Below are 25408 nucleotides of genomic sequence, written 5' to 3'. Positions count from 1 at the left end.
TGGACGAAAAAATAATATATATATTTTATAAAGTAGCGGGGACAATTCTTAAAGTTTAATTAGGACTGTCGCGGCCACATGACCTGAGTAAAAGTGCAATTGTTCTTCAGAAACGTTCAACTGTTGAAGGCGAAGCGTTTTCACACAAAACACTAAAGACAATCCAGTGTGCTTGTGAAGGCACCATAATGTACAGAATACATAGTTCATTTTACTTAGGGGTAAAAAAAAAAAAAAGAAAAAAAAAAGTTTAGTCGTTTCATTTGTCGAGTCTTTCTCGGTTATTTGAAAAATAGCAACGGTGAGGCCACAGAGAGGCTGAACCCCGTCACATACCAGTGGGCGGGACTTAGCAGTTTGTGTATCTGTGTCAACAAAGAAGTGAGTTCATTTGCTGTTATCTATTCATTTTACATTATCACTCGCCTGTTGTGCCTTCTGGTATATATTGTGGCAAATTCCAGTGTCGAACGCACGTTTGTGACTGTCGTGTAAAAAAAAAAAAGAAAACATGGGATGGAAAAGACTGAAGCGGACAAAACGTTACATTTCAAAGCTCAAGCGAGCCACCTAGTGGTTACTGACCATGATAGCCACACTAAACCCTTCTGTTAACAGTGGTACCATTTATATGGCTTCATCATTTTTTTGTTATGTATTACCGTGTTGAGAGTAAATCGTTGTGAGTAATCTCTTCTGCCAGCACAAGTAACATTCCATCCACCGTGTTTTCGCATTAACCTGTTAAATACACATACAAAAAGCTGTATGTTTTTTTCTGAAAGTGCAGCTCGTGATTAAACATTTCATCAGCAGACGCACGACTCAACCTGGATTTTTCCTCTCGCATCCGAGACCGACAAGAGGAAGATATTTGCATCTGTGTTGCCAGCCGTGACCTCTGACCTTTGGGCGGCAGCGACATTCAGCGTCCCCCCCCCCAACAGTCTCCACCCCTCTTGCGCCCTTCTGTGTCCGACACAGTCCAGCTCACGGCTGAGATCCGCCACCACTTGGTGGTCTCGCCCCACAAAGTCCTCTCTTCTCCACCTTCTTCTTCTTCACAGAGGCTTCTCGTATGTGTGCTGCAGCAAAGAGTCACATGACTTGGGTTCGGCGTAGACGGCGCTGACCGGGCGGGGGCAGCCAACGCCGCCGCCATGCACGGCCGGAGTGCAGTAGCCGTTGGAGAGCATCCTGTGCGACGGGCAGTCGTACTGGGCGTGGCCGGGAGCCGTCCTGCCGCCCGAGGTGGCCGCTGCATTCAGGGACCCGTGCGCCTCGGGGGGCACCTGGTCGCTGAAGGGGGTGGCGTACTCGGGTTCCGGGGGGAGGGGCTCGGCGTACTCCGGCAGGGCGCCCGGAGTGTCGTAGTGGCTGAAAGCGAAAGGGGTGGTGTAGCCTTCGTCTGAGGACGGCCTGAATGTCGAGCCCATCTTCTGGTTGGTGGCTGCAACAGCAGGCTCGGCATAATCTGAAGAAAACAACAACAAAAACAGTGGTTTAGACCAGTTTCTTTCAACCAATGTGCCAAGGCACATTAGTGTACAGTGAGATAATGTCAGGTGTGGCGTGAAAAATTAGTTCATTGTTCAGTGAATGTACTTTTAATTAGGCTAAAAAGTCTCATTTTATATTATTTTTGGTTGGCTGTTTGCCATGGGATGTTCTCCATGTAAAAATGTGGCTTGGCTCAAAAAAGGTTGACACTGGTTTAGACCACCAGGTCAGTTTCTATCACCACTTCACTTATCCAGTGCCGGAGTTTGGAGAGTGGCTTGTCGAGAATCAAACCCAGCACCTTCTTACTGTGATGTGCTCAGCCACTGCAGCACCAGGGCCTCCGGTACCTCCTTCCAGACCCAGACCCCAGTCCAGCTCAAACTGCAGTCGTTCTGCTCTTTGCTCATGTTTACAAATAGCCTCAGTCCAGAGCGGTTGCCAGGCAATCAGAAGAGACTCCAGGAAGTTACTGGCCCAGGCCAAGATCTTGTCCCCGCACACGGACTCTCGTAAAGTGCTAATAGCCGTTTTACAGTTGTTGATTTAAACATATTAAACAAACAAGAAATCATCATTTTGCTAATTTCTAACAATGTAACATAGATGGATTCAAAAACCAATCGATTAGCATCAGTCTGAAATCCTGCAGCAAAACGGTACAATTTAAATGAATTAAATATACTTTCATTCCACTTTCTTTGTTTTTCTATCACTGGCGACGAGCTCTATTGAGGCTGAGAGGCTTAAAGAAACGAAAGGATGATACGGATCAGGAGATTAATGGACTTAAACTCCAAATAAAGGTAAGATCAAACAGTATAAAGTAGTGAAGATGAAATGCACTCTGTCTTGGAGCCACTACAAATGCATTTACTCTATTTAATTTTATTTAATTTTATCTAGTAAAGTGAAGCCTTTTAATTTACAATTTAAAAGTATTGACAATCATTTTGAGTTTGCGTTTGTAAAAAAAAAAAACAACCCCAAAAACATCCGAATGTGCTTGAAAACACTTTCTGTGACGAGCTAAAGAACTTCTTCAGAAAATCAATGAAAGTGAGCTGAGTGTGATTTGTCACAGTTAAAGAGGAGAGCCAAAGCTCCCACTTTGAACCGCTTTCATGCATCACAACAGCGTTTGAGTGACTGCGTTCCTCCACTGGGCTGCGGCCTCACGCTGGGCCCGTCGGGAGCTCCTGCCCGAGCTGCTCGGCCACCAACGTCTTCCTAAATCATAGCAACAGGGGCCTGAACAGCATGGAGATCCGGCCGGACCCTCCTGTTGTCCCCGAACGAGGAGAGGCTGCCGAGTGGGGGAGGCCAAGACCTGAGTGAAGTGGCCACAGGGAGCCTCCGAGCCGCAGCTATTTTAATTAGACAGGCTCCAGTGGGGGCCGTCGATTGTCTTAGCTCTGACCCTCTGGCTCTGCTTTATCACTGGGCCTCTCAGCCAAGGGGGCCTCCGGGCCGGGGCAGGGGGGCGGTGGGCAGCCGAGCCGCCCCTTTTTCCCGCTCCCAATTAAAGGGTCCCTTTCAGAGCGGCCCTGTGGACCAAAGAAAGGAATGTTTATACTGCGACGGGGTGATGGAAGAATGGACGGCCCGTCCACGGAGGCTGTTTGCCTGGCATGAGCTCCTCGGCGACCGCTGAGCCCCCGGAGGCCCCCGTCACGGCAGAGGGAAGCGCTTCTCCGCCGCGTCACTGATAAAACTCCTAGCGGGTCACGAGGGTGCGGGGGGGAGGGGGAGGGAGCTGGCGAAAAGGGCAGCGGCCGCTAATAAACACCGTGAACTGACCGTTGAGCGGAGGACTTGGCAGAGCATCGTGGACGTTCCGCTCCAGGGGCAAGGAGATGAAGTCCGACTGAGGGCAGGAAAGACCCTTCGCCTGGAAGCTCTGGCAACCTGTTGAGAAGGACAAGGAGCACACGGCACACAGTTGGAACTGGTTTACAGTCAAAGAAAAAGATTATTGAGCAGTTAAACTGTGCACTGAGTGAAATGGGCTTACTTTTCGGTAAGGAGTACTTTAACTGCGAATCCTTTTTCCTGTGCAAAAGAATCATAGGACATTTAAGTGTTGTACATACTAGACAACCTAAAGACGTTTAAAATGATATATTAATACAAGGATTGAAAATTAGTCAAGGGGTTATTTTTTTTTAGGAGCTTTGGCTGAAAGACTGTGAAAAACACAGGGATCAAACATTTGTATTAATCTTATCTGTTTCCATTGTATTGTTGATATTTAGCATTAAAACCAATTTATACAGCTTTCTGATATTCCATCTTGAGAAATAAGGTAGACCATAATTGTCAAACTCTGGCCCATGGCCCAAATTTGACCCGCAGTGTCTTTATGTTTGGCCCGAGAAGCCAATACAAAATCACAACTAGAGCTGTTGGCCTGCCGGTATTACGCAGCACAAGTAGTAGTACTACAAATCCCAGAATGTTCTGCTCAATCAGGGGTAGGACATTCATTGAATTATTATTATGAATTAATTGGTTTATTGTTTTTTTTTATTATTATTATTAGCCCATGAAAAAAGGTTACTGTTAAATCAGGCTGCAAATAAAAAAGGCATATTTTTTTTCAATAAATATTAATATTGGGCCGAGACTTTGTCCAAGTTTTAAATTTTGTCCCCACTGTGTATTTGAGTTTGACACCCCTGATGGTGGAGAATTACAAGTAGACAAATTAATGAACAATTTACTAATAGGTCTTGCTGATTGACGCCAAGCCAAATAAATAGCTTTGCCGTATATGCAATGTAATTAAAAAGGAAAAGCTAATATGGATAAGGCCCAACGGTTTTACAGTTTTGAGGGTGCAGTACCTTCGCTTCCACCACACGCCTGCCAGCAGGCAGCTGCCGCACATTAGCAGCGCCAGGACGACACCCACTGCCACGATGACCGGCTGACTGGAACCTGGAGGCGGCAGGTGCACGGAAAGAGGAAGTGAAGAGTGGAACAAATTAGAAACAGGAAGACCACATTGTTTTCCGTAAATATATATTCTGCATGTCTGAGCTAAAAAAAACCCCAAAAAGCCCTCACTCAGTCGTGTCTCCACCAGCACTGGACCCTGCGTGGTGGCAGGAGTGGAGCTGTTCTGCTCTCTGTCCAGGTTACTGATGGACGGAGACTCTGTAGGGACAGAAGCACAAAACAGGGACAGTAAAGAAAAAAAAGAGAAGAGTCGAGTTTAATTCAAAAAGTAAATTTGTTTCTTTACTGGTGTGTTTTGATACAAACAGTTCACATTTACATGTTTTGTATTTTTTTGTGCATTATTTTGTTTATTCATTGTGCGTCTATTGTGTAAAAAGTTAAAAACACCCACCGGCGGACGAGCGGGACCTCGGCGTCGCTTTGGACGAGGTGCAGCCCAGCAGCTGGACCTGCACTGAGGCTCGGCCGTGCCAGCTCAGCGGCTGCAGGCGGACAAACCTGGCAACCGCTGGTGGGAACAGGCTGTTGAGCACCTGCAGGTGGCCGTCGGTGTAGGCCTTAAACACCTGGAGAGCCATAAAAACCACGTTAATCATTTATGCCAGGAAGGTGAGTGGGTGGAGACTCGGCTGGTGCTCTTCCTCAAAGTGGAACACATCAGGAAGTTACGTGGGCCAACATTCACCTTCTGCTCTTTGCTCATGGCATCTTTGTAAAGCTTCCAATTTTTTCGGTCCTTGCTAAAAAATAGAATGAATGCGTCGATGTAGTAATTGTCCGTTCCCGTCGTTAGGATTCCTAAAAAAAACAAACGAGCTGTGGTGAGTCGCAAACACCAGACAAGCAAAAGGAGCTTCGCTAATTCCAACAGTTGCACCTGTGATGGAGCTCCTGTCCCTGAGCTCCAGCTCCAACCAGGGGCTCGGGTCGTCGACCCCTGCTGACCACGGCTGGAGGTCCCGGCTGGAACCCGAGCTGGCGGAGGACCAGAATGTCCCGAGCCCAGGGATGTTTTTCTCCCAGAAGGACGAAGCGTTCAGACCAGAAACACTCAGGATGTTGTTGCATTCTGTTGGAGGAGCAGAGGGAAGCAGCAGCCAATCAAATGGCTTCATCGTGTAAATTACGAGACATTCCTGAAACAGAATATGCGTTGAAGTGGGGGAAGGTGGGGAGAGTAAACAGCGCTTTAGAGGAAGTAAAAAGCACAGTGAGGTGACCGTCTCTTGACTGACCTTTGCTGAACAGCAGCTTCTTTTCAGATAGTGAGCCCCTGTCAACAGAAGTCAGGTCAAAGGTCAGCGTATACGTATATTTGCACTGAGATGTGAGTCTCTCTCTCTATTTATGAAGAGAAAGCACGACGGCAACACACATTTTGGAGAGGATCCCGTTGGCGAAGGTGGGCTCGTAGAGTGTCAGGCTCCGGCTGCGGATCACGGTGACGCGGCCGCCCAGACTGTCGGACACGGCGCCGGCGTGGACGGCAGACTTGCACAGGACCGATGTCTGCAAGCAGGTAGGAGGCAGGCAGTCAAGCAATGATCACAGGAGAGGGAGGGCTGCTCCTGAGCCTCACCAAGGCCTGGATGACTAATGAGAGATTTTTACCTTGGTAAAAGCTGAACATACTGCCCATAAATACATTCACAAAAGTGTATACTCAAAGTACAATTAAAGCAATTTGGTCTTCCTACCCTCAGATCGGTTCTCATATATAAGAATATACATAGAGCAATAAGGGTCTTGCTCCTACTAATAATAATACATTTTATTCATAGAGCACTTTTCAAAGTCCTCAAAGACACTTTCCAAAAAAGAAAAGTTAAAAAACATCAGAATAAAATTTGCAGTTGAAATACTTAAAAAATATACCAACAAATAAATTAAGAATGTGGAGTAAAATAAGAGGACGCAGGGAGGTGAGTGTCAATTGTAGTTAATGAGTGACCTAAAAACAGTAATTTAACATTAAAAGCAGTACGGAAAAGATGTGTTTTGAGTAGTGATTTGAATGATGGCAGGTCAGTACAGTCACGGATGTAAGGTGGGAGTGAGTTCCAGAGGGTGGGGGCAGCAACAGAGAGGGCGCTCTAGCAGTGCTGCCATCTTGAGCCACCATTTTTTTTAAGGAAGCCGGCCCGGCAGTGTCCTGAATGTGAAACGTGCTGTCAGGCGTCCTTAAATACTGGGCTTCATTCAAAATTTCACACACTGGACCTTTAAGTCCTCATTTGCCACTGCTGCGAGGTCGTTGCTCACGGAGAATAAAACGGTGATGGACAGCGATCGCAAAATCAACCTTTAAATTTGGCCCTTGAAACAGATTGTTTTCAATGAGACGCTTGTTTGTGTATCCAGGAAGGAGCGGCTGCAGCTCCTCCTTCAAACTGCGCTTCAACTCTGAGTCACAGACTCAGTCCAGCCGCTGTCGACAGTCACGTCTCATAAACACTGACACCGTGAGGAAAATTGCCATTGGCTGTCCTCAAAGTGGCTGGAAGTCACTGAATGACATCATCGGCTAATTTGCATAATTGGTCACATGTACATCACTGTTACGGACACTGTGGGGTCGCCGAGAGAGGAATAACGTTGTGGGAGAGACAAAGAAATCTTACATTTGTAAAATAACTTTTACAATTAACATTTTCTTCTTAATTTTTTAACTTTTGGGTGGGTTCAATCTTACTTTATAGTCCACGTAGGAGCATAAAATAAGTGACAAGTAAAAGTACCATCCAACCACCAATCACAAACCATAGTAAATGAGAACAAAGCAACCATTTCAATCATGACATTTGAAACCAGTCTGCAGAAACATTTTTTGCAATTTTCTTTTCAGCTTGGCTCATGGAAAAAAATCATTTCCAGACTGGACATGGAGGTATGAACATCTGCCATGACTAGCATGGAGGAGGGGAAGGAGGTTGTGACTGCTGGAGGTCTAGGAGGAGTAGGAGGAGGAACGGTGAGAAGAAGTGAAGAAGTGGTTTCACATCCGAGTGGCCAAAAGTCTCCAACAGCACCAGACATTCGCCAGATTTGACTCTAGCCGCTTTTCTGACAAGACCTTAGTTCAGAGGGGGCTGAATACTCGCTCAACATAGTGACAAAGTGGTTTCCAGGAGTCGACTTACGTCTCTGTAGCCGAGCTCAGAGTTCCCCCACACGTCCCCCGTGACGTCCCTGCATCCCGCTGGGCAGTACGCACTGAAAGACCACAGAGGGGACCCGTGAGAAAGACACGTGGCGAGGACAGCCCACCCGCTCAGTGGGGGAGCGAGGGAACACGTCCGTCACTCACTCACTCACTCACCTCAGATGCTGCGAGCTGAAGTGAGACCCTCGCTGCAAACAAGTGATGAGCTCTGAAAAAACAAAAACAAACGGAGGTCAAAACAAAAGTCAAGAATGTTCAGTCTGTGATGCGTTTAAGGACGGCGCTGGATTTGAACGCGGCGGGTCGAGGGCGAGCGAGTCAGACCCCGAACCCGGCACGTCCGTGTCAGGCTGACATTACATAAGAGCTCCCGCCGTTTCGCTGCGGCCGCAGACAAACAGATTCTGTGTGCGACTGTGCGCCCTGAGCGTGCTATATTAGGAGATGAGCCGCCGCCGCGGTGACTGAGGCCTTTGTCTGAGCCCCCAGCGAGCAGCAGACAGCCGGCGGTTCTGTGCGTCCGCGGCGTGGGCTCGGCTCCTGACACGAAGTCGTTTCATAAACAAGCGGCTCGCAAAACAGGAAGCCGCGATGCTCCTGGTTTATATGTATATATAAATAGACGGAGAGACAGAGAGAGCCAAGGGTGGACTTCTCTGTAGTGATTAGACACAGGAAGCACTTTGACCTTTCATTTTGACGCGACGCAGAAATATGCGGCGCGGCACTTCTTCCATTCATTGTTGAGACTACTGCAAACGTGCACGTCTGAGCCGATTTACATTTCCCCGCGGCGGAGTGGCAGCGGTTAACAGGCCGACGGGGGCCGACGGGGGGGCGGGGGGCTGAGGCCTCCCACCATTCAAACCATCTCCAAGCAAACACGCCACGGCGAGGACCGAGCTGGAGGTGGAATGCCAATAAGCAATGTTGTCGCGCGCACACACACACACACACACACACACACACACACACACACACACACACACACACACACACACACACACACACACACACTCAGACTTGTTCCCACAGTGCGCAGCAGCGTTTAACCCTCTGAATCTTCTCTTTGCTTGAATAGTAATAATGATGACGTACGCTGATGACACTGTGATGTGTATTTCTTCAGCAAACCAGTAGCAATTATGTATTTGTGCTAATTCAAGGAAACTTAAGCGTCACACCGGACGGACCCTAATGTAAAGTTTGGATTTATATCTTGTACCCAGCTGGCTGGGTGAGCCCTCAGTCTGGGACATTCACATTTGTTCATAGTGAACTGGAGTTTTGCAGCTTGAGGCTTCCTGCTGGTTCGAGGGGCAACATTAGCCACACGTCAGAGTTACTTCATCACTGACAACATTTTTTGTTTTTTTAAACACCCACTTTCAACTGAGAAACATTTCCAGTGCTGTTCTGTGTTCTTCTAATGTAAATTCTGATGATAAATACTTTTGAGTGGCTTCCACACAAATCTCTTTCGTAGCAGCAGCAGCAGCTGCTATTTTTGTAATTCACAGTACAGCTTCTTCTTCTTCTTTCTGGCCTTTGCATGTGTTATTCCAGTGCAACTTGTAGCAGTACAGCTGCTCTTCCTTCTTTTTTGCCTTTGAAACTTTAAAATCTTTTTTGCCAAAGAAAACCTCAGCAGTTGTGACGAGCCTCCATTAGAAGAATAATACAGAGGTATAGTCCTAAGTGGTAGGCGCAGAGTGAGAAAAGCTATAGAACCTTTATAATTTCCACTCTGGGAAGCAGAGCCAGATCTCCGTTCAACAGCGAAGTGACCACACAGCCAGAGCTCACTGACACACAGACACTAATCATACACAGGCAGCCAGTTGAAAAATAGTCATCAAGCCGTTACGAATGTCCGACCTGGATGCTGGTCTGTGGCGTAGGACAGGAGGAAGCCCCGTCCGGAGCGGTGCGGGCCAGACCGGAACGTCACCGACGCTTCATTGCTTCTCAGTGTCACATTTCTCTGCAACGCGTCCAGGTGTCCACACACTGGACCTGTGGATGGAGGTGGTGTAAACATGAGCACACATGCATTTACACTTAGTGGTTGTTGCATATGAAAAGTGTAAATAATTAACTTGGTTTGAAACAAATGGGGGGGGAGACTTGACGACTGGACCATCAGATTGTGATGTCCTGGTTGTTCATTCTGTGACGTTTTGGACATTTACACTACCAGTCAAAAGTTTGGACACACCTTGACATGCAATATTTATTTATTTATTCATTTTTTTAATCTTTACAGCTTTCTGCACTGCAGATAGATACTGAAGAGATCAAATATATGAGAAGGATATATGTAATTATGCAGCAAAGAAAAACATGTTAAATAAATAATGAATAAATATGTTTTTTTTTGAAAGGTGGCTATTTTGAAGAATTTAAATATAAAATGTGTTTGAGTTATTATACACTTTTATTGTTTCCTACATAATTCCATGTGTGTTCATATGTAGTTTTGATGCCTTCAGTGAGAAACTGCAATCATATCAATAGTCATGAGAATGAAAGAAAAGACTTCATGGGATGTGTCCAAACTTTTGGCTGGTAGTGTAAGGAATGAGTAAGGAAACAGATGTGTCACTTATTCATCATCTGTTTCATTGCACACTTGTTATATTTTGTCAATCAAGCTTAAATGCATAAAAAACACAACACGATTGTTGGGGGAAAAAAATAAAGAAAATATCCAATAAAAAGGCCAATCAGTTTGACTTGACTTGAACTTTTCCAGTCAAGCTTCCATTTGTGGCACACACACTTGTTCAGAGGAACCGTTTCACAACAGCGACCTTACATGAAAGAACACTTCCCGCTCAGAAAAACGAGACCTGATCGTAGTCACCAGGGTTTCCGCAGAATATCATTAACAACCACAATGGGGAGAATAGCTGGATATTTTTGTTTTTTCTTAATGCCTTGAGGACGCATCTAAATTGCACCTGGTTGCAAAAGAGGGTTTGCCTCTTTGGTCGGTCTGTCAGTGGAATGGCATGCTGCGTGTGTGCGTGTGTGTGTGTCAATCATCTTCACTGACATAAAGGCACCAGGACATATTTCAGAGATGATTCCCCAGGATTTAGAGCCCTCCATCAGTCTGATTTGCAGGCGCAGCGAGGCGGCTCACCCAAAATCAGCTCTCCGTTCTTGTCTGTGATGACGATGGAGCCGTTGCTGCAGGCCGGGCTGCTCTCCACGTCGAAGTCTCCAAACAGCAGGCGCAGGGTGCGGCCCTCGGGCACCCGCAGCCTCCAGCGGCACCAGGTGTTACTGGGGTAGGTGCCGGGGTAGTTCTGAGAGGCCAGCGTGCCCGACTCGGAGCCCTGCACCGTGTGTCCGCAGCCATCGCCTGAGACACGACAGCAGGTGTGAGAGGGGAGAGAGACAACGCTTGAAGTTCATCTTGTCGATCCAAGTCAGAAAAAGAGGGCGTCTGTAAGCATGAATGAGTTTAAACTGATTCAGTTTTTGTTAGTGGCTTTCCAACAACTAAAGCAACCAGTGAATAAAACTTTAAAACACAACTGTTATTGAAGTCAAGAGTGCACCACAGACTTCCATAGTTGTGAACCTGGAACAAGTCAATTGCTTGCACTGCTACTTCTTCCCCTGTCTGCATGATTAGATTAATAGGACTGTAATTTCCCTCTTATCACTATTATTACTCTCGGTTAATTCCCAGATGGCGCGGTTGTTAGTGTTTACAACCAGAGGCTAAAAATAGAGCTTTTAACACACGGTTTTTGAAAATCTAACTTTTTTTGCGACATGGTTCAAAAGAAGCTGTGTAAGAACTTTGGGCGTAAAAACAAGATGACATCAACGCAGACGATTTCATCATCTAATCTCCTGGGATTTAAATATGTGCTAGGTGAAGATATAGTAGGTCTGGGAATGTGCATGACAGATGGCCATGTTTACGCTCTCATGATCCTCCGTATCTGTGAGATGGCAGAACCATGTTATAGCAAAGGAAACGCTCGGCCCGACTCTACTAATTTGACTGTGAGAGACACTCACTTAAAAAATGAGGGCAAAAGAAAATGCAACTGACAAAAGTCATGGCCAGTGTGGAAAAAAAAGTGAAAAAGAAATGTTGAAAACGGCCGCCCACGCCCACTAATGTCAGCTGTTCCCCAACCTCTGACCAGCAACAGCCGTGACTAATACCTGAACTCAAAAGGAAAAGAAATATTTAGACGCGGAAACGTCCGTGTGGGTCTCGGAAAACTAAGTGAGTCAATTCTCACTGTGGTCACACATGTAGATAAGAGCCGCGGGGGCGGCGGGCTACGAAAAAAACGGGCTATGAGAACAGACGTTATTCCAGGAATGGTCAAAACTTGGAAAAGGGGCGACGCAGTGTCTGTCTGGGTCATACACAACATCATTGTTCCCCATATAAGGCTCCTGCTGGAGGTTTTGTTTGAGGGGGAAACAGGAGGATGACCTTCGGCTCACCCTCTGTCACACACATCCTCACCCTCACTCCCCCCCCCCCCGACACACACACGCGCACGATTCCCTGAAATTGCGACCGTGAAACACTGTCCCGGTGGGCAGCCGAGCGGCTCTGTCACCCTTCCGGTGGGAGACGCTGGGGAAGTTCTAGGCTGCCGCTCGCCGGAGCCCTTTCATCTGCAGCCCGTCTCGCACTTCCAGACGTTCCGGGATGTCTGCTCAACCAGTTGCGACCAGTTTTAAGAGAAAAATGGAAAGGGATTGCCTCTCTCCCCCTCTCCCCACCCAAGACTCGAACTGGGTGGCAGAACTGCAGTCAATCAAAAGCAGCCCGGCAACATTGTTTTCCACTTGAGGTTTTCTCCCTCTCTCCCTCTCTCTCTCTGGCAGGCTCTTACAGGTCCACACTAGCAAACAGGATGTTCACCTATGCTCGCTGTCACCACGCTGCCTTGGTGTGTCAGTACCGCAGCTATTTCAATGTTTCCCCACCATATTGTGGCCCCCACCAAAGCTCTACGCGGTCCGTGCGCAGACAAGAACGACGTGAATCACAACCATTAACCGAGCCCGGGGCTTTAATCACCCCGGGATGTGAAGAAAACAGAGGTGAGGCGGGCAAAAACAACAAAGACTTGTGGTCCGGCAGAGTGGTGGAGTCACAGTCTGCAGGGACGTGAATTGTTTTTTTTTTGCTGGTCTGTGTTTATTTGCAGCGGCTGCGATTCATACTGCACATGAACGTGACTGGAGGAAAAGGAAAAGAAAAAAACCAAACTGTGGGACATGTGGGTTGAAAGCTGGAGCCAGTGGGTAAACATACACAAGAGGGAGACTATGTAAAGAATGTGAGCATGACATCACGCAGACAAACTTTGTACCAACGTCAGCAGGATAAAGACATTAAGGATTTTTTTAACGAACAAATTAAACAAAAAGAGCGATTATAACACTGATTCAAGGGCAGAGCAGGTTAAAAACTACTAACAGTCCTGTGTCACAGAATGCATGGCTAGGTATGAGGTAGTTTGTTACTATGAATCCATTGTGATGAATCCGCAACGTGACTGCTGCACATCTGGATTTTACCGAGACCTTTATGTAGGATGTGCCATGTTTACGCATCCTGTTGCTCATTGTTTCAAGTCACAATCCATCCCACCCAGACGGAAATGTAATAAATAACACATAAGCCACAAAGACACGTGTTAATTTTAATGTGCCAGATATTTGGTCACAAATAAACACCGTTGGGAATTAAATTAAATTAGTACTTATTAGACACATATGTACTACATAGCAGCATATGAGGATAATGCATTCTGCGCTAATTTGTTGTAAACATTCCCCAGACACGGAAACCCGTCGTGCAGATAAATTGTAATGCGGGGGTCACCAACCTTTTGGAACCTGAGAGCTACTTCATGGGTCCTGAGTCATATGAAGGGCAACCAGTTTGTTACACTCTTCTGAACTAACATATTTTTTCCAGTTCTACTGTATACTATCATTAACAAATACTGATCTATGTGAAGACGCTTATCACATTACTGAGTTCTCAATAATTATCAACAATGACTGAACAAGATGGGATAAAATTACATTTTAGATGCAGCTCAGCGATTTGTGCTATTTTTTTTCCAAAGAGGCCTGCGGGCTACTCATGTCTGTGGGCACCACGTTGTAAGAAATGTTATATATGTTGATACATATACTTGGCAGACAAACATATATGAAGGACATAAGCCTGCGTGTGTTGGGAATAACACTTATACACTATCGAATATAATCGATGACAAGAATACATACACAATATATATTGTTCCATCATGTGAATATTCAATATATCCACTGTATTCTCAAGAGATTGCATTTAGATTATGCTATAATTGCAAAAAAAAAATAAAAAAATAAAAAATCATCCAAGTGCAGCTGTACAAATCAGTTCAAGTGAATCTCCTCAACACCCTGACCTGCTCGTGTCCGGCACTAACCTTAGGAACAGCTGCCTAGTAAAGATGTTGGGAGATAAATGAGCGTCACATTCCTTATCTCGCCGCAAGCCGCCGCACAAGAAGTTTTTTTTTTCCCCCTTACCCTCCTGGCCATGGACTCCTGCCGAGCACACGCTGCATATGACCCACAAAGCGGCGGCGAGAGACTTCACAGCAGCATCCCGGATGTTTTCGCACTTTAATCGCATGGTTTCCACAGCTGTGGTGGTGAAAAGTAAGGTGCAAGCACCGACGGCTCGAAGCTTCTGACTTGAGCCACAAGTTATCGAGACAGAGCACTGCGTGTTCGCTATTGGCCACGAGACCCGGATTGCGTCCTCCTATTGGCTGGCCAAGTGTCACTCAAACAAGCCCTAACATTCCATTCCCAAGTAGGGGGTGGGATAATTAGTAATGTGACTGGATGTGAGGGGCAGAAGTAGCTCCAAGTTGAAGCTAGTTCTTGCTAAAGCTACACCCAGCCTACTTTCGGGACTGCTGTTAATTTTACTTCAAAGACCGGATGTCCCGCCAGGTGCTTTATATCTTTCAAGAGTTGTGCTTTGATTGGCCGACTTTAACGCAACGGTTGACGCCTGTTCCTGTTATGTCGAGGTACTCAAGGTGCCGGCGGTTTCTTTAGTCCAAATAGCGTCAACGCTGCCACCTGCTGGTGAAATGGTGGCAACGACAAAAACACAGGAGACCCGTTTATTGCGTGTCTCTGAGCAGACAGACAGACAGACAGACCGACGCACAGCTGACGTCACTCACACGCTTGCTCAGGAAGAACAACTTTATGATACACGGTGGAAACAAAATGATGCATTCCTAGGACATAGTTGTAAAAGACACGAGCGAACCCTCCCCACCACTACCCTATTCAGCGAGTATGCGCAGCTCGGGCTCTGTCAGAGGCGCTCGCGCAAAGCCGCGCGCTCGCACGTAAGAGCAGTTTGACCGATTTACGCATCGCGTGCGAGCCGGCCGCTTCTCGTGACAGCGGGACAGATGCTTCTCAGGCGAACGAAGCTGTTGCTTCTGCCTTCACTGCAGGAAGCGTAGCCGAGGAGCGACAGCACGGCGCATGCTCGCCGGCCGGAGCCGAGGATGACTTATCCCCTGGTGCTGTAACACGGTGAGTAAAGAAAGAAAAAGGAGAAGAAGAAGAAGAAGAAAAAGAAAAAGGACTTCGATATCGGTTCAAAGTGGCGGCTTGTCTCGGGCTGTCAGTCCGTGTCCGTGTCGGGGGTCTTGTTTTGGGGTTGGGGAGGTCCTGCGTCGTGGTGGTTGTTATTGGTGGGGCTGTGCGTGACGGCGCGCCGCAGGGACGTCGCTTCGAGTGGGCGAAGGAGGCTGAGCAACGCACGCAACTGCTCCGCCGAGGAGTTGCTGAGCCACTAACCTGATCCAGCGAGGAGTGTGTTGAGCAGATTATTACTGGCTGCTCGTCGTTTTGTGGAAAGGTTGTCTGCTTTTGTTTCACCAGCCTCCCTGACTTGTCGCGGATTTCGATCTAAAGTGTCGTTTTTGAAAATGATGTTTCTGTGTTTCTTATGATTTGGTCGTCAAGTGAATGAAAAGCCTCAGCTGCTGCCTGGGATTGAAAAGGAAGATGTTTATTGCACGCAGAGATCATTTGTTTATTTGTTGTTGTTTTGTTTGTGTTTTCGTCCCCCCGTGGCCAGATATCATTTTAGGGGACAGTATAAAATGTGAGCCGTCTGAAATGACCCTTACTTACAGTTTATCCTTAACATTGGTGGTATGATTTTGCTGTGCATCTGTCCATCATTGTAGCTTCTGTCAGTAATCTGCCTGTAAACTTTAATAATGAAGAATTTTTTAAAACATCCTTTCAACAACCCTATTAGTTTTACTTCTTCATCAAGTCTTTTATTATTGTTGTTTGCATGCCAAGTCATTACCAAGCTGTAAAGTTGCCCTTCAGCACTGTTATGGTTTGATTTTTAGAGATTGTTTTTTCCAATAGTTTTTTTTAAAAGCATATTTCACCTGTTGAATCCACTGAGGGTGAAGTATCAGAGCAACTGCTTTTAAATGTCAGCCTCACAGCACAGGTTATAGGTCTTTGTCCCTTTATGCATAAGCGGTACATGAAGTGAGGTCTCTCTACAGAGGATTGTGCAGTTTAAACCTAGTGCAGGTTTCACTTGTATTGCTCAGTGGGGAGAGAGGAAAAAAACAGTTGGTCAGGGGAGGTTGTTGTTTGTTTGTTTGTTTGTTTTCATTGACTTGTGTATGCATTAACCACGGCCTCTGCATATGCATGCGTGCCTGTGGTCTGGCTGTTAACATGCATGCGTGGCCCTCTGTGCGTGCAGCTCCGCGTGGGGGGGGCGATGGCGGGTGCTGAGGTCACCGTGTCTCCAGGGCATCTGCTGACAGTGAAGGAGGAAGAAGGGGAGTCCAGTGGCAACAACCACAAGGCTCAAGTCATCCTGCACCTGCAGCCCATCCTGCACGGGTAAGGTGGATTCTATCGTACAAGGTGAAAAACAAAAAAACAAATCAACAAAAAGAGCTTTGGAATCAGTGTGTGGAAATAAAAGTGCGTAATAAGGCATCCGTGCTCACGTCTCATGACTAATGAAGTTCACTGTTAGTTGTCAGGCATGTAAAAGACAAAAGAGCAACATATAGAGAAACGAGAGGCGCCTTGGTCAGATTGTAAGAATTCACTGTTCAGTTAAATGCGATGAATTGTCTCCCTCTGCAGGACGAATGATGACACTGCTGACAGAGGCACCACAGTCTTGGCAATAGAAACAAAGCATGGTACGTTTATCACAGACACGTCGCTCCTCACTTATGACAAGAAAAAAACCTCATCTGTTGTAAAGTTCCTTTGCGCGGCCGTGACGTTTCCTGACGTTTGTACTCTTTAGAGAATAACAGAACAGACGGCGACGAGATCGAGTACGGTTACCCCATCACCTGCGGAGACAGCCGAGCAGTTCTGCTCTTTAAGAAGTTTGTGTGTCCTGGAATTAATGTCAGATGCGTCAAAGTAAGTTGATTGCGTTTTGTTGACAATTCGTTTTTCCCTTTTCAGATCTATTTGCTCCGTCATTTACACTGTGTCGAGCACTGTCACTTACCGTTGTATTTTTCATTTATCTCAATACAAGACTGTGACTGTTTATAGATTTTATCTTCTCTTCAATATCAACAGTTTAACGACCAGCTCATCAGTCCCAAGCAGTTTGTACACCTGGCTGGCAAAGCGACACTGAAGGACTGGAAAAGGGCCATCAGACTGGGAGGAGTGATGCTCAGGTATAATTGTTCTGAACAACATTTGAGTGCAGCTTCTGAATAACTTCAGAGATCCCATATTATATATTCATTCATCCTCCATACCCGCTTATTCCCATACCCGGGAATAAGCGGGGTGCACCCTCGACAAGTCACCAGTTCATCGCAGGGCCACATAGAGACAAACAAAGACAAACAACTGTTCACACTCACATGCACGGACAATTTAGAGTGTTCAATTGACCTCACATGCATGTTTTTGGACTGTGGGAGGAAGCCGGAGAACCCGGAGAGAACCCACGCAGACACAGGGAGAACATGCAAACTCCACACGGAAAGGTCCCAGGCCCGGAATCGAACCCACAACCTTCTTGCTGCGAGGCGGCAGCGCTAACCACTGCGCCACCGTGTCACCCCATATTATATATATGAACCCATTTTCAAATCCTTGTTTTTCATCCCACACTCTAATGGAGGATTATTCATAAAAAAAACAAACCACTCAATATATCTGAAGAAAACAGCACATTTAACCCTTTGTTCACAGCCTCCTTCAAGGACACTTGACTTTAGCTTCCTGCTAAAAGTGATGCTTTGTTGTATCTTGCACACATCATGACAGCAGAAAAAGCAGCTTTCCTGCTCTCCAGTGTTCTAGCGCACACTTTCTGAAAAGTGGAGCAGACAAAAGAAGTAAAAGATGGAGGTTTCATCTTTCTGGGGAGTTCACTGACAGACCAGAGACAAATTCTTCTATTTTCATTCTTTAGAAATCATCTGTAAAATGAATTTTCATAATGTAGGACATTTAAATGTATTACTTTTTATGAGTTTGGCGGATTGTCTCTCTTTTTTTTTTTTAAGCAGACACCCCTCTGCCTGACGTGGACGTATCCCAGTCACTTAATTTGCACTTGTGCTGAGTCTGTCTGCAGTGGGCTTTGCCAGCACATTCCAGAGGGACGCAGCATTATTATCAGAGCTGGATCAAATAACACGCGATCGAGCTGCTGAGTGGTACCTCTCACCCTTTTGTCGTGTTTGCACTTGTTCTTGTTGTTGCAGCGAGTCGATACACCGACTCAATAGGCAGTGTCTTCCTCTCCCCGTCTTTATTCCTCCCGAGGTCAGATCTGCCTGGAGTAAAATACCTCTGGGAAGAAGGAACCGTTTGACAAATCAGATCCATACTCTCAAGCCCCTGTGCGGCTGCAAGACAGAAAGAAACATATTGTATTTTTGCATTTTCTCTAACATTTTTAAATGTGTTTCCTCTCGCCTCTCAGGAAAATGATGGACTCTGGCCAGATAGACTTCTACCAGCACGACACTGTGTGCAGCAACACCTGCCGCAGCACTAAATTCGACGTGCTGATCAACAGCGCGCGGTTTCCTCCGGGGACGCTGGTGCAGCCGAGCCTGTCGTGTCTGGCTCTGGACCATCTTGGCGGGCAGGTGCCTCCTCTGACAGGTACACTTCAGTTGGCATGGATACTCTCCCAAAATGTGGTGAAAGGTCCCATGTTACACAAAATTTATTTTACTAATGTCTATGAATAATGGCCTGTGTCATTTTTGAAAGTTTTTCAGAAAAGAAAAAAAATCATCATGATTTGGAAAGAGAAAATAATCTCCAGCCAAAAATGACTTTGGCCATTATTTATAGAAAGGATTTGTGTGAAATGACTAACACAATTTGTGTGTCTAACATGTTGATGAACTCCATGGGAATGAGAAAAGTCTAAGCTGAACTTGTCTTGTTTGTTATTCATAAGACATACAATTCTGGAAATCCCCTCTGCGTGATGTCACTGAGGGCAGTGATAGCTCTGCCAGGCCAGTGATGACACCTGCAGCCAGGTTCATTTCACCTTCAGAGACCGCCTTGCAGCATGCTTGTTTCTGCCCCCTATTAAAGCATCGGTTTCAGCATGAACGCTTAAACTAAGTTGTTGCGTTTCCCCTGGACGTAGATAAATAATTATGGTGTTTTGGTGTAATTTGGATAATTAATAATGCAAGGCTGCTCCACTGGGGACCTGGGTGAAAAATAAAGTCCTTAAAAAAGGAATAAATATAGGACCTTTAAAGCAACAACACTTTTCTTGCAGTAGTTTAAGATGAATTATGGTTGTTTACATGTGCTTAATCAAAATAGGGCCTGAACTCACAACAACTAATTGGCAGCACAAAGATGAGTCTCATTTTTTGTTTTGAAAATGTCCTTGGCTCCTCACGAAGCAACTTCTAACTGCACAGAAAAAGAGTTTGAACCTTTGGGTTTCCTTGTCATCCTGCTGCCGCTATGGGAAAACTGGTTGTTTATGCATTCTTTGCACACCGCACACCTTTTCTTGTGTCTGTTCAGAAGACCTTGCGCATGATGCTGCAGAGGTACAGGAGTCTTTGGAGGAGAAGTTGAGCATGGTAGCGAAGTGGAGCTCCAGTTCGGCCCATCCTGTGAATCCAGCTGCCCCAGCCAATGGACACGCTGTAAAGAGGAAGAGGGCGGAGACGCCAGGTAGAGAGGGACGTTGATGAAGAGCCTGATCTTTAGGAGTGTGTGTGGAATGTAGCAGCCACTGCAAAGGCTGAGGGGACGGCTCAGTTCTATCATACACTTACACATTTTCCTTGAACATATTAAAGGAATTGCCCTCTCAAGTCATATCCATAATAATTGGATTTCTTTCTGTGCAGAGGTTATCGGAGAGGTGACCCATGGATTGCTGGAGAAAACTCCATGTTCACACATATTGCCCCTATTTCTACAATTGCCAGGAAAAATCCATTAAACTTGAAAGCAAAAGTTAATTTCACTCTACAGCAAAGGTTGTTCAGACATCTTTAGGGACCCCTACTGGTTGGCTGCGGTACCTTTTAGCGTTTCTGCTTTAGGGGTTGAAATCGAGTTGGATTACACAAAAATACAGCATCAGAATTTGGGAAGATGTTTCCTTTCTTAATTGACAGACCTGGTCTGTCTGTAGGTCTTCCCTTTGCTTGTTTTCTTCAGTGTTTTTTTTGGAAATCAGCTCTTTGTGCTGTCACAAAGGGGACTTGTGCATCATCAATGCGTCTCCCAAGGTCAATGACAACACTGCCAGCCAGTTGTTTGTTCCACCCCGTGCTGCGACCTTGTGCTTGTACTCTTCCACGTGTGGAAGATCCAGCAAAAGATGAGTTTTTGCAGGAAACCAGAGCCAAGTGTTTCTGCAGGAGGCTGCGATGAATCATGTGCGGTCGCCTCACTAGAGCGAGAAATGAAGATAAAAACCGGCCATAATGTGGGACCTTTACGCCCTGGTTTACTGATGGTTTATATGATGCCTTGGAAAAAGGTTCTGAAATGTCACAAACAGCAGCTGAGCTCCTCGCTCCTGCGCGGCGCCAGGATCTCCCGCCGGACTCGTTCCGGCCTTCGCTTCAGTTCGGGCCAGACGAGGAGAGAGCGGTCATCAGTCCTCTGTGTCGATACGGCCTCAGCGCCTGTCTCGCTGCCTTCTGTGGCTTCAAATCTGATTACGTGGGCTAATGAAAGCTAAACAGGGCGAAGGCGACGGCGGCTTGACCTGCAGGCCCGTCACTGTCTCGCGCCGCCTCCGATCCTCTGAAACCAGCAAAATCTCTGCCTCTGCAATTATGGGATGTTCTGCAATCCCTGCAGGCCGGCCCCAGAAAAAGTTGCTGACCACAGGCTGACGAATGGTCACGTCCGTTTCTTGTATATATATATATATATATTTTTTATCACGCCGCTATCCGCAGCGCCTGACATTTCCAAGTGAGTCGTTTTCTTGCAGGGACCAGAGCTTTGATTTCGGGCCCTTTAAAAGGTGACCTGATTAGGCTTTGTTCCAGCTGGAACGACGTGGGCAACACAGCCTCGAGTGATCTTCTCTGTGAAAGGCAAAACCTGGGGCGCCTCGCTGCCCGAGTGTTATTGCTTGTCGCAGGGCTTAAAATGAAATTGAAACTCCGGGTAAATGCACGCGGGGTCTCGTGGTCGCTGCTCCTCCGCCGCCGCCGTGCTGGTTTTCTTTTCATTAGGGCACTTTTCCTTTGCACAGAGCCGCCGATGAATTCAGCCCCCCGACGGCTGCAAAATTGGATTTGGAATATTTCCGTGGGCAATGTGTGTTTATCCTAATAGTCATTCAAAGAAACTCTGAAAGCAGGCGCCGTCCTCGCAAGATGAGATATCGTGCACTTTTGACTTTTCATCATTTTACTGGAGTCAATTTGTGGTTTGTAGCTCTTTAAAAAAAAAAAAAAACAAGAAGAAGAGAAAAACGCAGCTGACCGTCTTCTGGCCCCCCTCACGCTGCCGCCTCTAAACCTCTATCACCTATTTAACATCCTCTCTCCCGGTGCTGCACCTCTGCAATCTCCCACTTCCTCGTTATAACCTTTTTCTCATTGTTTCTCCGGCCTCGACACTTCTCCCTGTTTTCCTCTCCCTCAATATTTCACCCCCCCCGCCGTGCTTTTCAGATCTCTCTTCCACCCGCTCCCCTGCCTCTGTACTCCATCTCATTTATTGCACATTTCTTATTTATTTTGCTTTTGTCTCTTCCTCCCACTGAATCCAATCATTTCCCCCCACCCATCCAACCCCTTTGGCTCGCACACGAGTTCATGCATTCCCGCACACACCAGTACAGCACTCTCAGTTATCTGGCTGTGACCGTGCCTGGAACACTTCCTCCTATTTGTCTGTGGCATTTTGTCATTTTTAGGGGGAAATGACAAAACGCACATACACACACATGATAGTAACGTCCCGCCTTAACTGACTCTCTCTAGATGGAGTGCTGAGCCTGTGGAGGAGCGTGGCTGACTCGGGGCTGATGGGAGAGGTCCTGTCCAGTCTCCAGACTGAATTATTAGCCACTCTCAAAGGAGTGGAGCTTCGCAGTGTGAAGGCCCACCTGCAGGAGGCAGGTCAGTGTCAAATGGTTCGGCCTTTTCGGAAGGAGGCAATAATCTCAGATTTAAAAAAAATGTCTATATATATTCTAGATTTTCTACACAACACCCCACACATTATTGAAAGGGATCACTTACTCAAATTTGGAGGGTTCTGGAGTTTGATACATGGGAGGTATTTCACCCAAAGCCAGTACAATCTGGCGACCATGCACTCAATCATATAAAAGTCATAAAAATGTCTTCATATCGCTCCTGTGATTTCATCCAATAGTGCCTGAAGACTCAGGCAAACAATATTAAGACCATGTTTTAGCCAGAATATCCACTGTAGAGCGGAATTCCCGTTAGCTCTCGCAACTATACCAAGTAGGTTTTTATCATACTGCTATCATGGAGGCTTCATCAGATATTTCAGCTAAAGAAACAAACTGTTGGACTTCTGGGTCTTCCGAGCCCAAGTGGTGATGGCGCAGCAGCAGTCGGAGGCATTATATACGTTATACTTCTGATCTGTGTTGAGCACACGTGCTAACATTGTCATGTGCAAAGTTGGAATTTTGCACAAACTGTCCCTTTAAAATGCTCCCACCTGTTTTCACCTGCTGCCCTTTTGTCTCGCTCGTCTGTTATTTTGCACACTATAAAATTTTACAACAGGCATAACGGAGACGACAGGACACAGTTGAAGACAGCAATAACAACAAAGAGGGAGCATCATTTTTGCACAAATAGCTATGCGAGAGCCATGAAGGAATAACAGTGTGCTCAGCAACGCGAGCTGTTATGCAGAGCGATAATGGACAAGAGGCGTAAAATAAAATCTAACAGGCCTGACACAGACCCCTGTAAAAATCTTAAGAGAGGTTGTTGTGGAGCCGCACTGTATTCACGTTCATTGACAAAACAAGCTGTGCGCTACAGAGTTGGGTGAATTGTTCATTTTAAAATATACACAATTCAAATTGATTTTTGTCCGCCTTGACAGACGCCATCGTACTAAACACCCTCTGCAAGATGTTCGGGCTCTTAGACTCGGTGAAGCAGGCTTTGGACCTGAAACGCTGCCAGGAAGAAGAACACAAAATCCATAACGGCAATTACAGTGAGATGGCAAAGCGTGCAATATCAATCTGCGGTTTTTAAAGTGCCGGGTTGCGAAAGGGATTTTCTCTATTTTCCTTTCTTTTCCAGTGTTGGATGAGATCCTGGACGACCAGAGGAAGCAGGGCCGCGTTAAAAACGCCTCCTGCAAGATGAAGCCCTTCAAACAGTCGGACCCTCTGTGTCACAGCGAGCAGAACAAGCGACAGAGCCACGACCTCCTGTCCCAGGTCAGACCTGGGATCCAGCCTCCGTTTGCAGCGGCTCTGTCCACCTTGTCCTTTGCCCAGCTCCCCATCGACCCTCAGCTCCACGTCAGAGTGAGGGGGGCGGCCGAGAATAGAAAGGAGGTGTCGGGAATCCGCAGAGAGCCCGGCCAGAGGACGGTTAAGTCGGACGAAGACCTTTACCCCAGGAGTGAGGAGACGGATGAGACGCGGGGTTTGCGTGACTTTGAAAAGATCGTTTCAGGAAGAAAGGCGTCGAAGAAACATAAAAGTAAGTGAAGAGATCATCTCAGAGGAAGGCTGGACTGGACTGGGAGGGCGAGAGCTGAAGCAAATCCACAAATATGTTTCAAAATGTGAAGTGTGATGTGACAGCACTTTTTTACTGACTGACCAGAGGTGATAACATTTGTGACTAACGGGGAAAAATCAGTTTAATCATTTTGGAAACAACTACTAGTCACTGCCCTCGGACGCAGTATATATATAGTCTTGTACATCTTGTATATAGTCTTAGACACCAGGTGTTTGTGACAGCAAGTATTTCTATCTTTTTTTAAGATGCCTTCCAGATGTCTGTAATTTAAAAGTGTTTGACATGTTCTTCAGGTTGTTTCAGGTGAAAAAAATACCTCCCCCTTCTTAACTTTGATAACACTTCAATGCCATATGTATTTGAAAACCTTTTTTGCCGGCTCCATGGTATAGCTCTTTTTTATGTACTCTAATACCCATGAAATAGAAATTTATTCAGACTGGAATTGTTATCCTGCTACGATTCTCTGACAGCCTTCCTAAATCTATGCAGCAGAGCCGTCACGAGTGGAAAACAATCATTTTTGACTTTGAAATATTATATAATGAATATTGTGACCATATTATTGTACTTTGAATAGGATTATATTTACTGATGTGTTTTAAATACACCATGTTTATGTTTATTTACTTTCCTTCTTTTTTCTTTTTGAAAAAAGCTCTTTAAAAAAAAGAGATTAAAACAGCATCCTGCACAGGTAAAAAGAAACAAATTAAAAGAAGATTTTTATGATCTATTTCTCTCTGTATATATCCAGGACATTACCATCAAAGTCCAGAGGGCTGCTGCAAATTGTTTGTCCTTTATTGAGTCAGTAAAGGGAATCCCAGTGATATAGAGAACACGGCCGCACAGGACCAAATGTTTTGTTTGGATCCGGCTGCCGTCAGCTTGCTTCTCTATAGCCGCAACAGAGAATGCGCCCGGTCTCAACCTGGTGGGCTTGGAAGCCAAGAAACAACAGAAAGGGCCGGAATTCCTTTTTGGTTAGCCAGAAATAGGCTCATCTTTCCGTACCGCAGCACGGAGCGGGGAGGCAGAGCTGCCTTTGTTCTACCACTACAGTGTAATCCTCAGCGTGAGCATGAGTAACGGGCGAGGGCATGGAGACATTCAGAGAGAGCCTCTCAAATCAAGAGGGTCAACCTGGACAAGGGAGAATGTCCAGGTTGCTGTTTTGTCTCTCCATCAACTAAGTGGCTCAAGTGTTAAGTTGTACAATTAATTCAAGGAAATATAAATCACGACACACTAATAACACTCCCACGGAATCATTCAGGTGACAGAGCCTGCGTGGGGTGGAAGCGCTCCCTGCTGCGTGTACTTTACCACCGTGTCGGACTCGCCGCCAGCAGAACAAAGCTTCACGTCAAAGCGCTCGCTCCACGTGTGACAGCTGACTGAGTGGACTTTAGTGCTGTCGTCGCCGTTTGATGTGTGACCGGCCGCG

General features: G+C 46.3%; 2 protein-coding genes across 5 annotated transcripts; one reads left to right on the top strand and one right to left on the bottom strand.

Annotated features, from left to right (window-relative positions):
* Nucleotides 1–33: 33 nt before the first annotated feature.
* LOC142879341 (discoidin, CUB and LCCL domain-containing protein 1) lies at nucleotides 34–14530 on the bottom strand. Its single transcript, XM_076012566.1, has 15 exons — nucleotides 14207–14530; nucleotides 10776–10997; nucleotides 9506–9643; nucleotides 7784–7835; nucleotides 7605–7677; nucleotides 5840–5973; nucleotides 5700–5737; nucleotides 5342–5533; nucleotides 5150–5262; nucleotides 4856–5030; nucleotides 4570–4659; nucleotides 4347–4440; nucleotides 3515–3552; nucleotides 3301–3408; nucleotides 34–1474 (listed from the first exon to the last, which is right to left on the bottom strand). The coding sequence occupies exons 1-15, from the start codon at nucleotides 14310–14312 to the stop codon at nucleotides 1062–1064; spliced, it is 1986 nt and encodes a 661-aa protein (XP_075868681.1). The 5' UTR covers nucleotides 14313–14530; the 3' UTR covers nucleotides 34–1061.
* LOC142879344 (glucocorticoid modulatory element-binding protein 1-like) lies at nucleotides 5854–24656 on the top strand. Of its 4 annotated transcripts, none has more exons than XM_076012570.1 (10): nucleotides 5854–5983; nucleotides 16449–16591; nucleotides 16844–16902; nucleotides 17013–17134; nucleotides 17300–17403; nucleotides 18669–18853; nucleotides 19751–19903; nucleotides 22189–22326; nucleotides 23300–23416; nucleotides 23506–24656. In XM_076012570.1, the coding sequence occupies exons 2-10, from the start codon at nucleotides 16467–16469 to the stop codon at nucleotides 23919–23921; spliced, it is 1419 nt and encodes a 472-aa protein (XP_075868685.1). In that variant the 5' UTR covers nucleotides 5854–5983; nucleotides 16449–16466; the 3' UTR covers nucleotides 23922–24656. The 4 variants fall into 4 exon arrangements, with proteins under 4 accessions (XP_075868685.1, XP_075868684.1, XP_075868687.1 ...); XM_076012569.1 differs by lacking the exon at nucleotides 5854–5983 and adding an exon at nucleotides 14728–15241; XM_076012571.1 differs by lacking the exon at nucleotides 5854–5983 and adding an exon at nucleotides 15268–15569.
* Nucleotides 24657–25408: the final 752 nt, after the last annotated feature.

Source organism: Nelusetta ayraudi, unplaced genomic scaffold (assembly GCF_046127955.1).
Source record: "Nelusetta ayraudi isolate G7.1 ecotype Tasmania unplaced genomic scaffold, CSIRO-AGI_Nayr_v1 ptg000136l, whole genome shotgun sequence".
NCBI classification, from domain to species: domain Eukaryota; kingdom Metazoa; phylum Chordata; class Actinopteri; order Tetraodontiformes; family Monacanthidae; genus Nelusetta; species Nelusetta ayraudi.
This window is presented reverse-complemented; position numbering and strand designations above follow the sequence as displayed.

Coding starts and splice junctions, on each gene's coding strand:
- LOC142879341 (XM_076012566.1), bottom strand. CDS start 14,312: ATGCGATTAAAGTGCGAAAACATCCGGGATGCTGCTGTGAAGTCTCTC. Junction 4,441..4,569: donor GCTGGTGGAGACACGACTGA/GTGAGGGCTTTT, acceptor TGCCGCCTCCAG/GTTCCAGTCAGCCGGTCATC. Junction 1,475..3,300: donor GCCAAGTCCTCCGCTCAACG/GTCAGTTCACGG, acceptor TGTTTTCTTCAG/ATTATGCCGAGCCTGCTGTT.
- LOC142879344 (XM_076012570.1), top strand. CDS start 16,467: ATGGCGGGTGCTGAGGTCACCGTGTCTCCAGGGCATCTGCTGACAGTG. Junction 16,903..17,012: donor GGCAATAGAAACAAAGCATG/GTACGTTTATCA, acceptor TGTACTCTTTAG/AGAATAACAGAACAGACGGC. Junction 17,135..17,299: donor TTAATGTCAGATGCGTCAAA/GTAAGTTGATTG, acceptor CAATATCAACAG/TTTAACGACCAGCTCATCAG.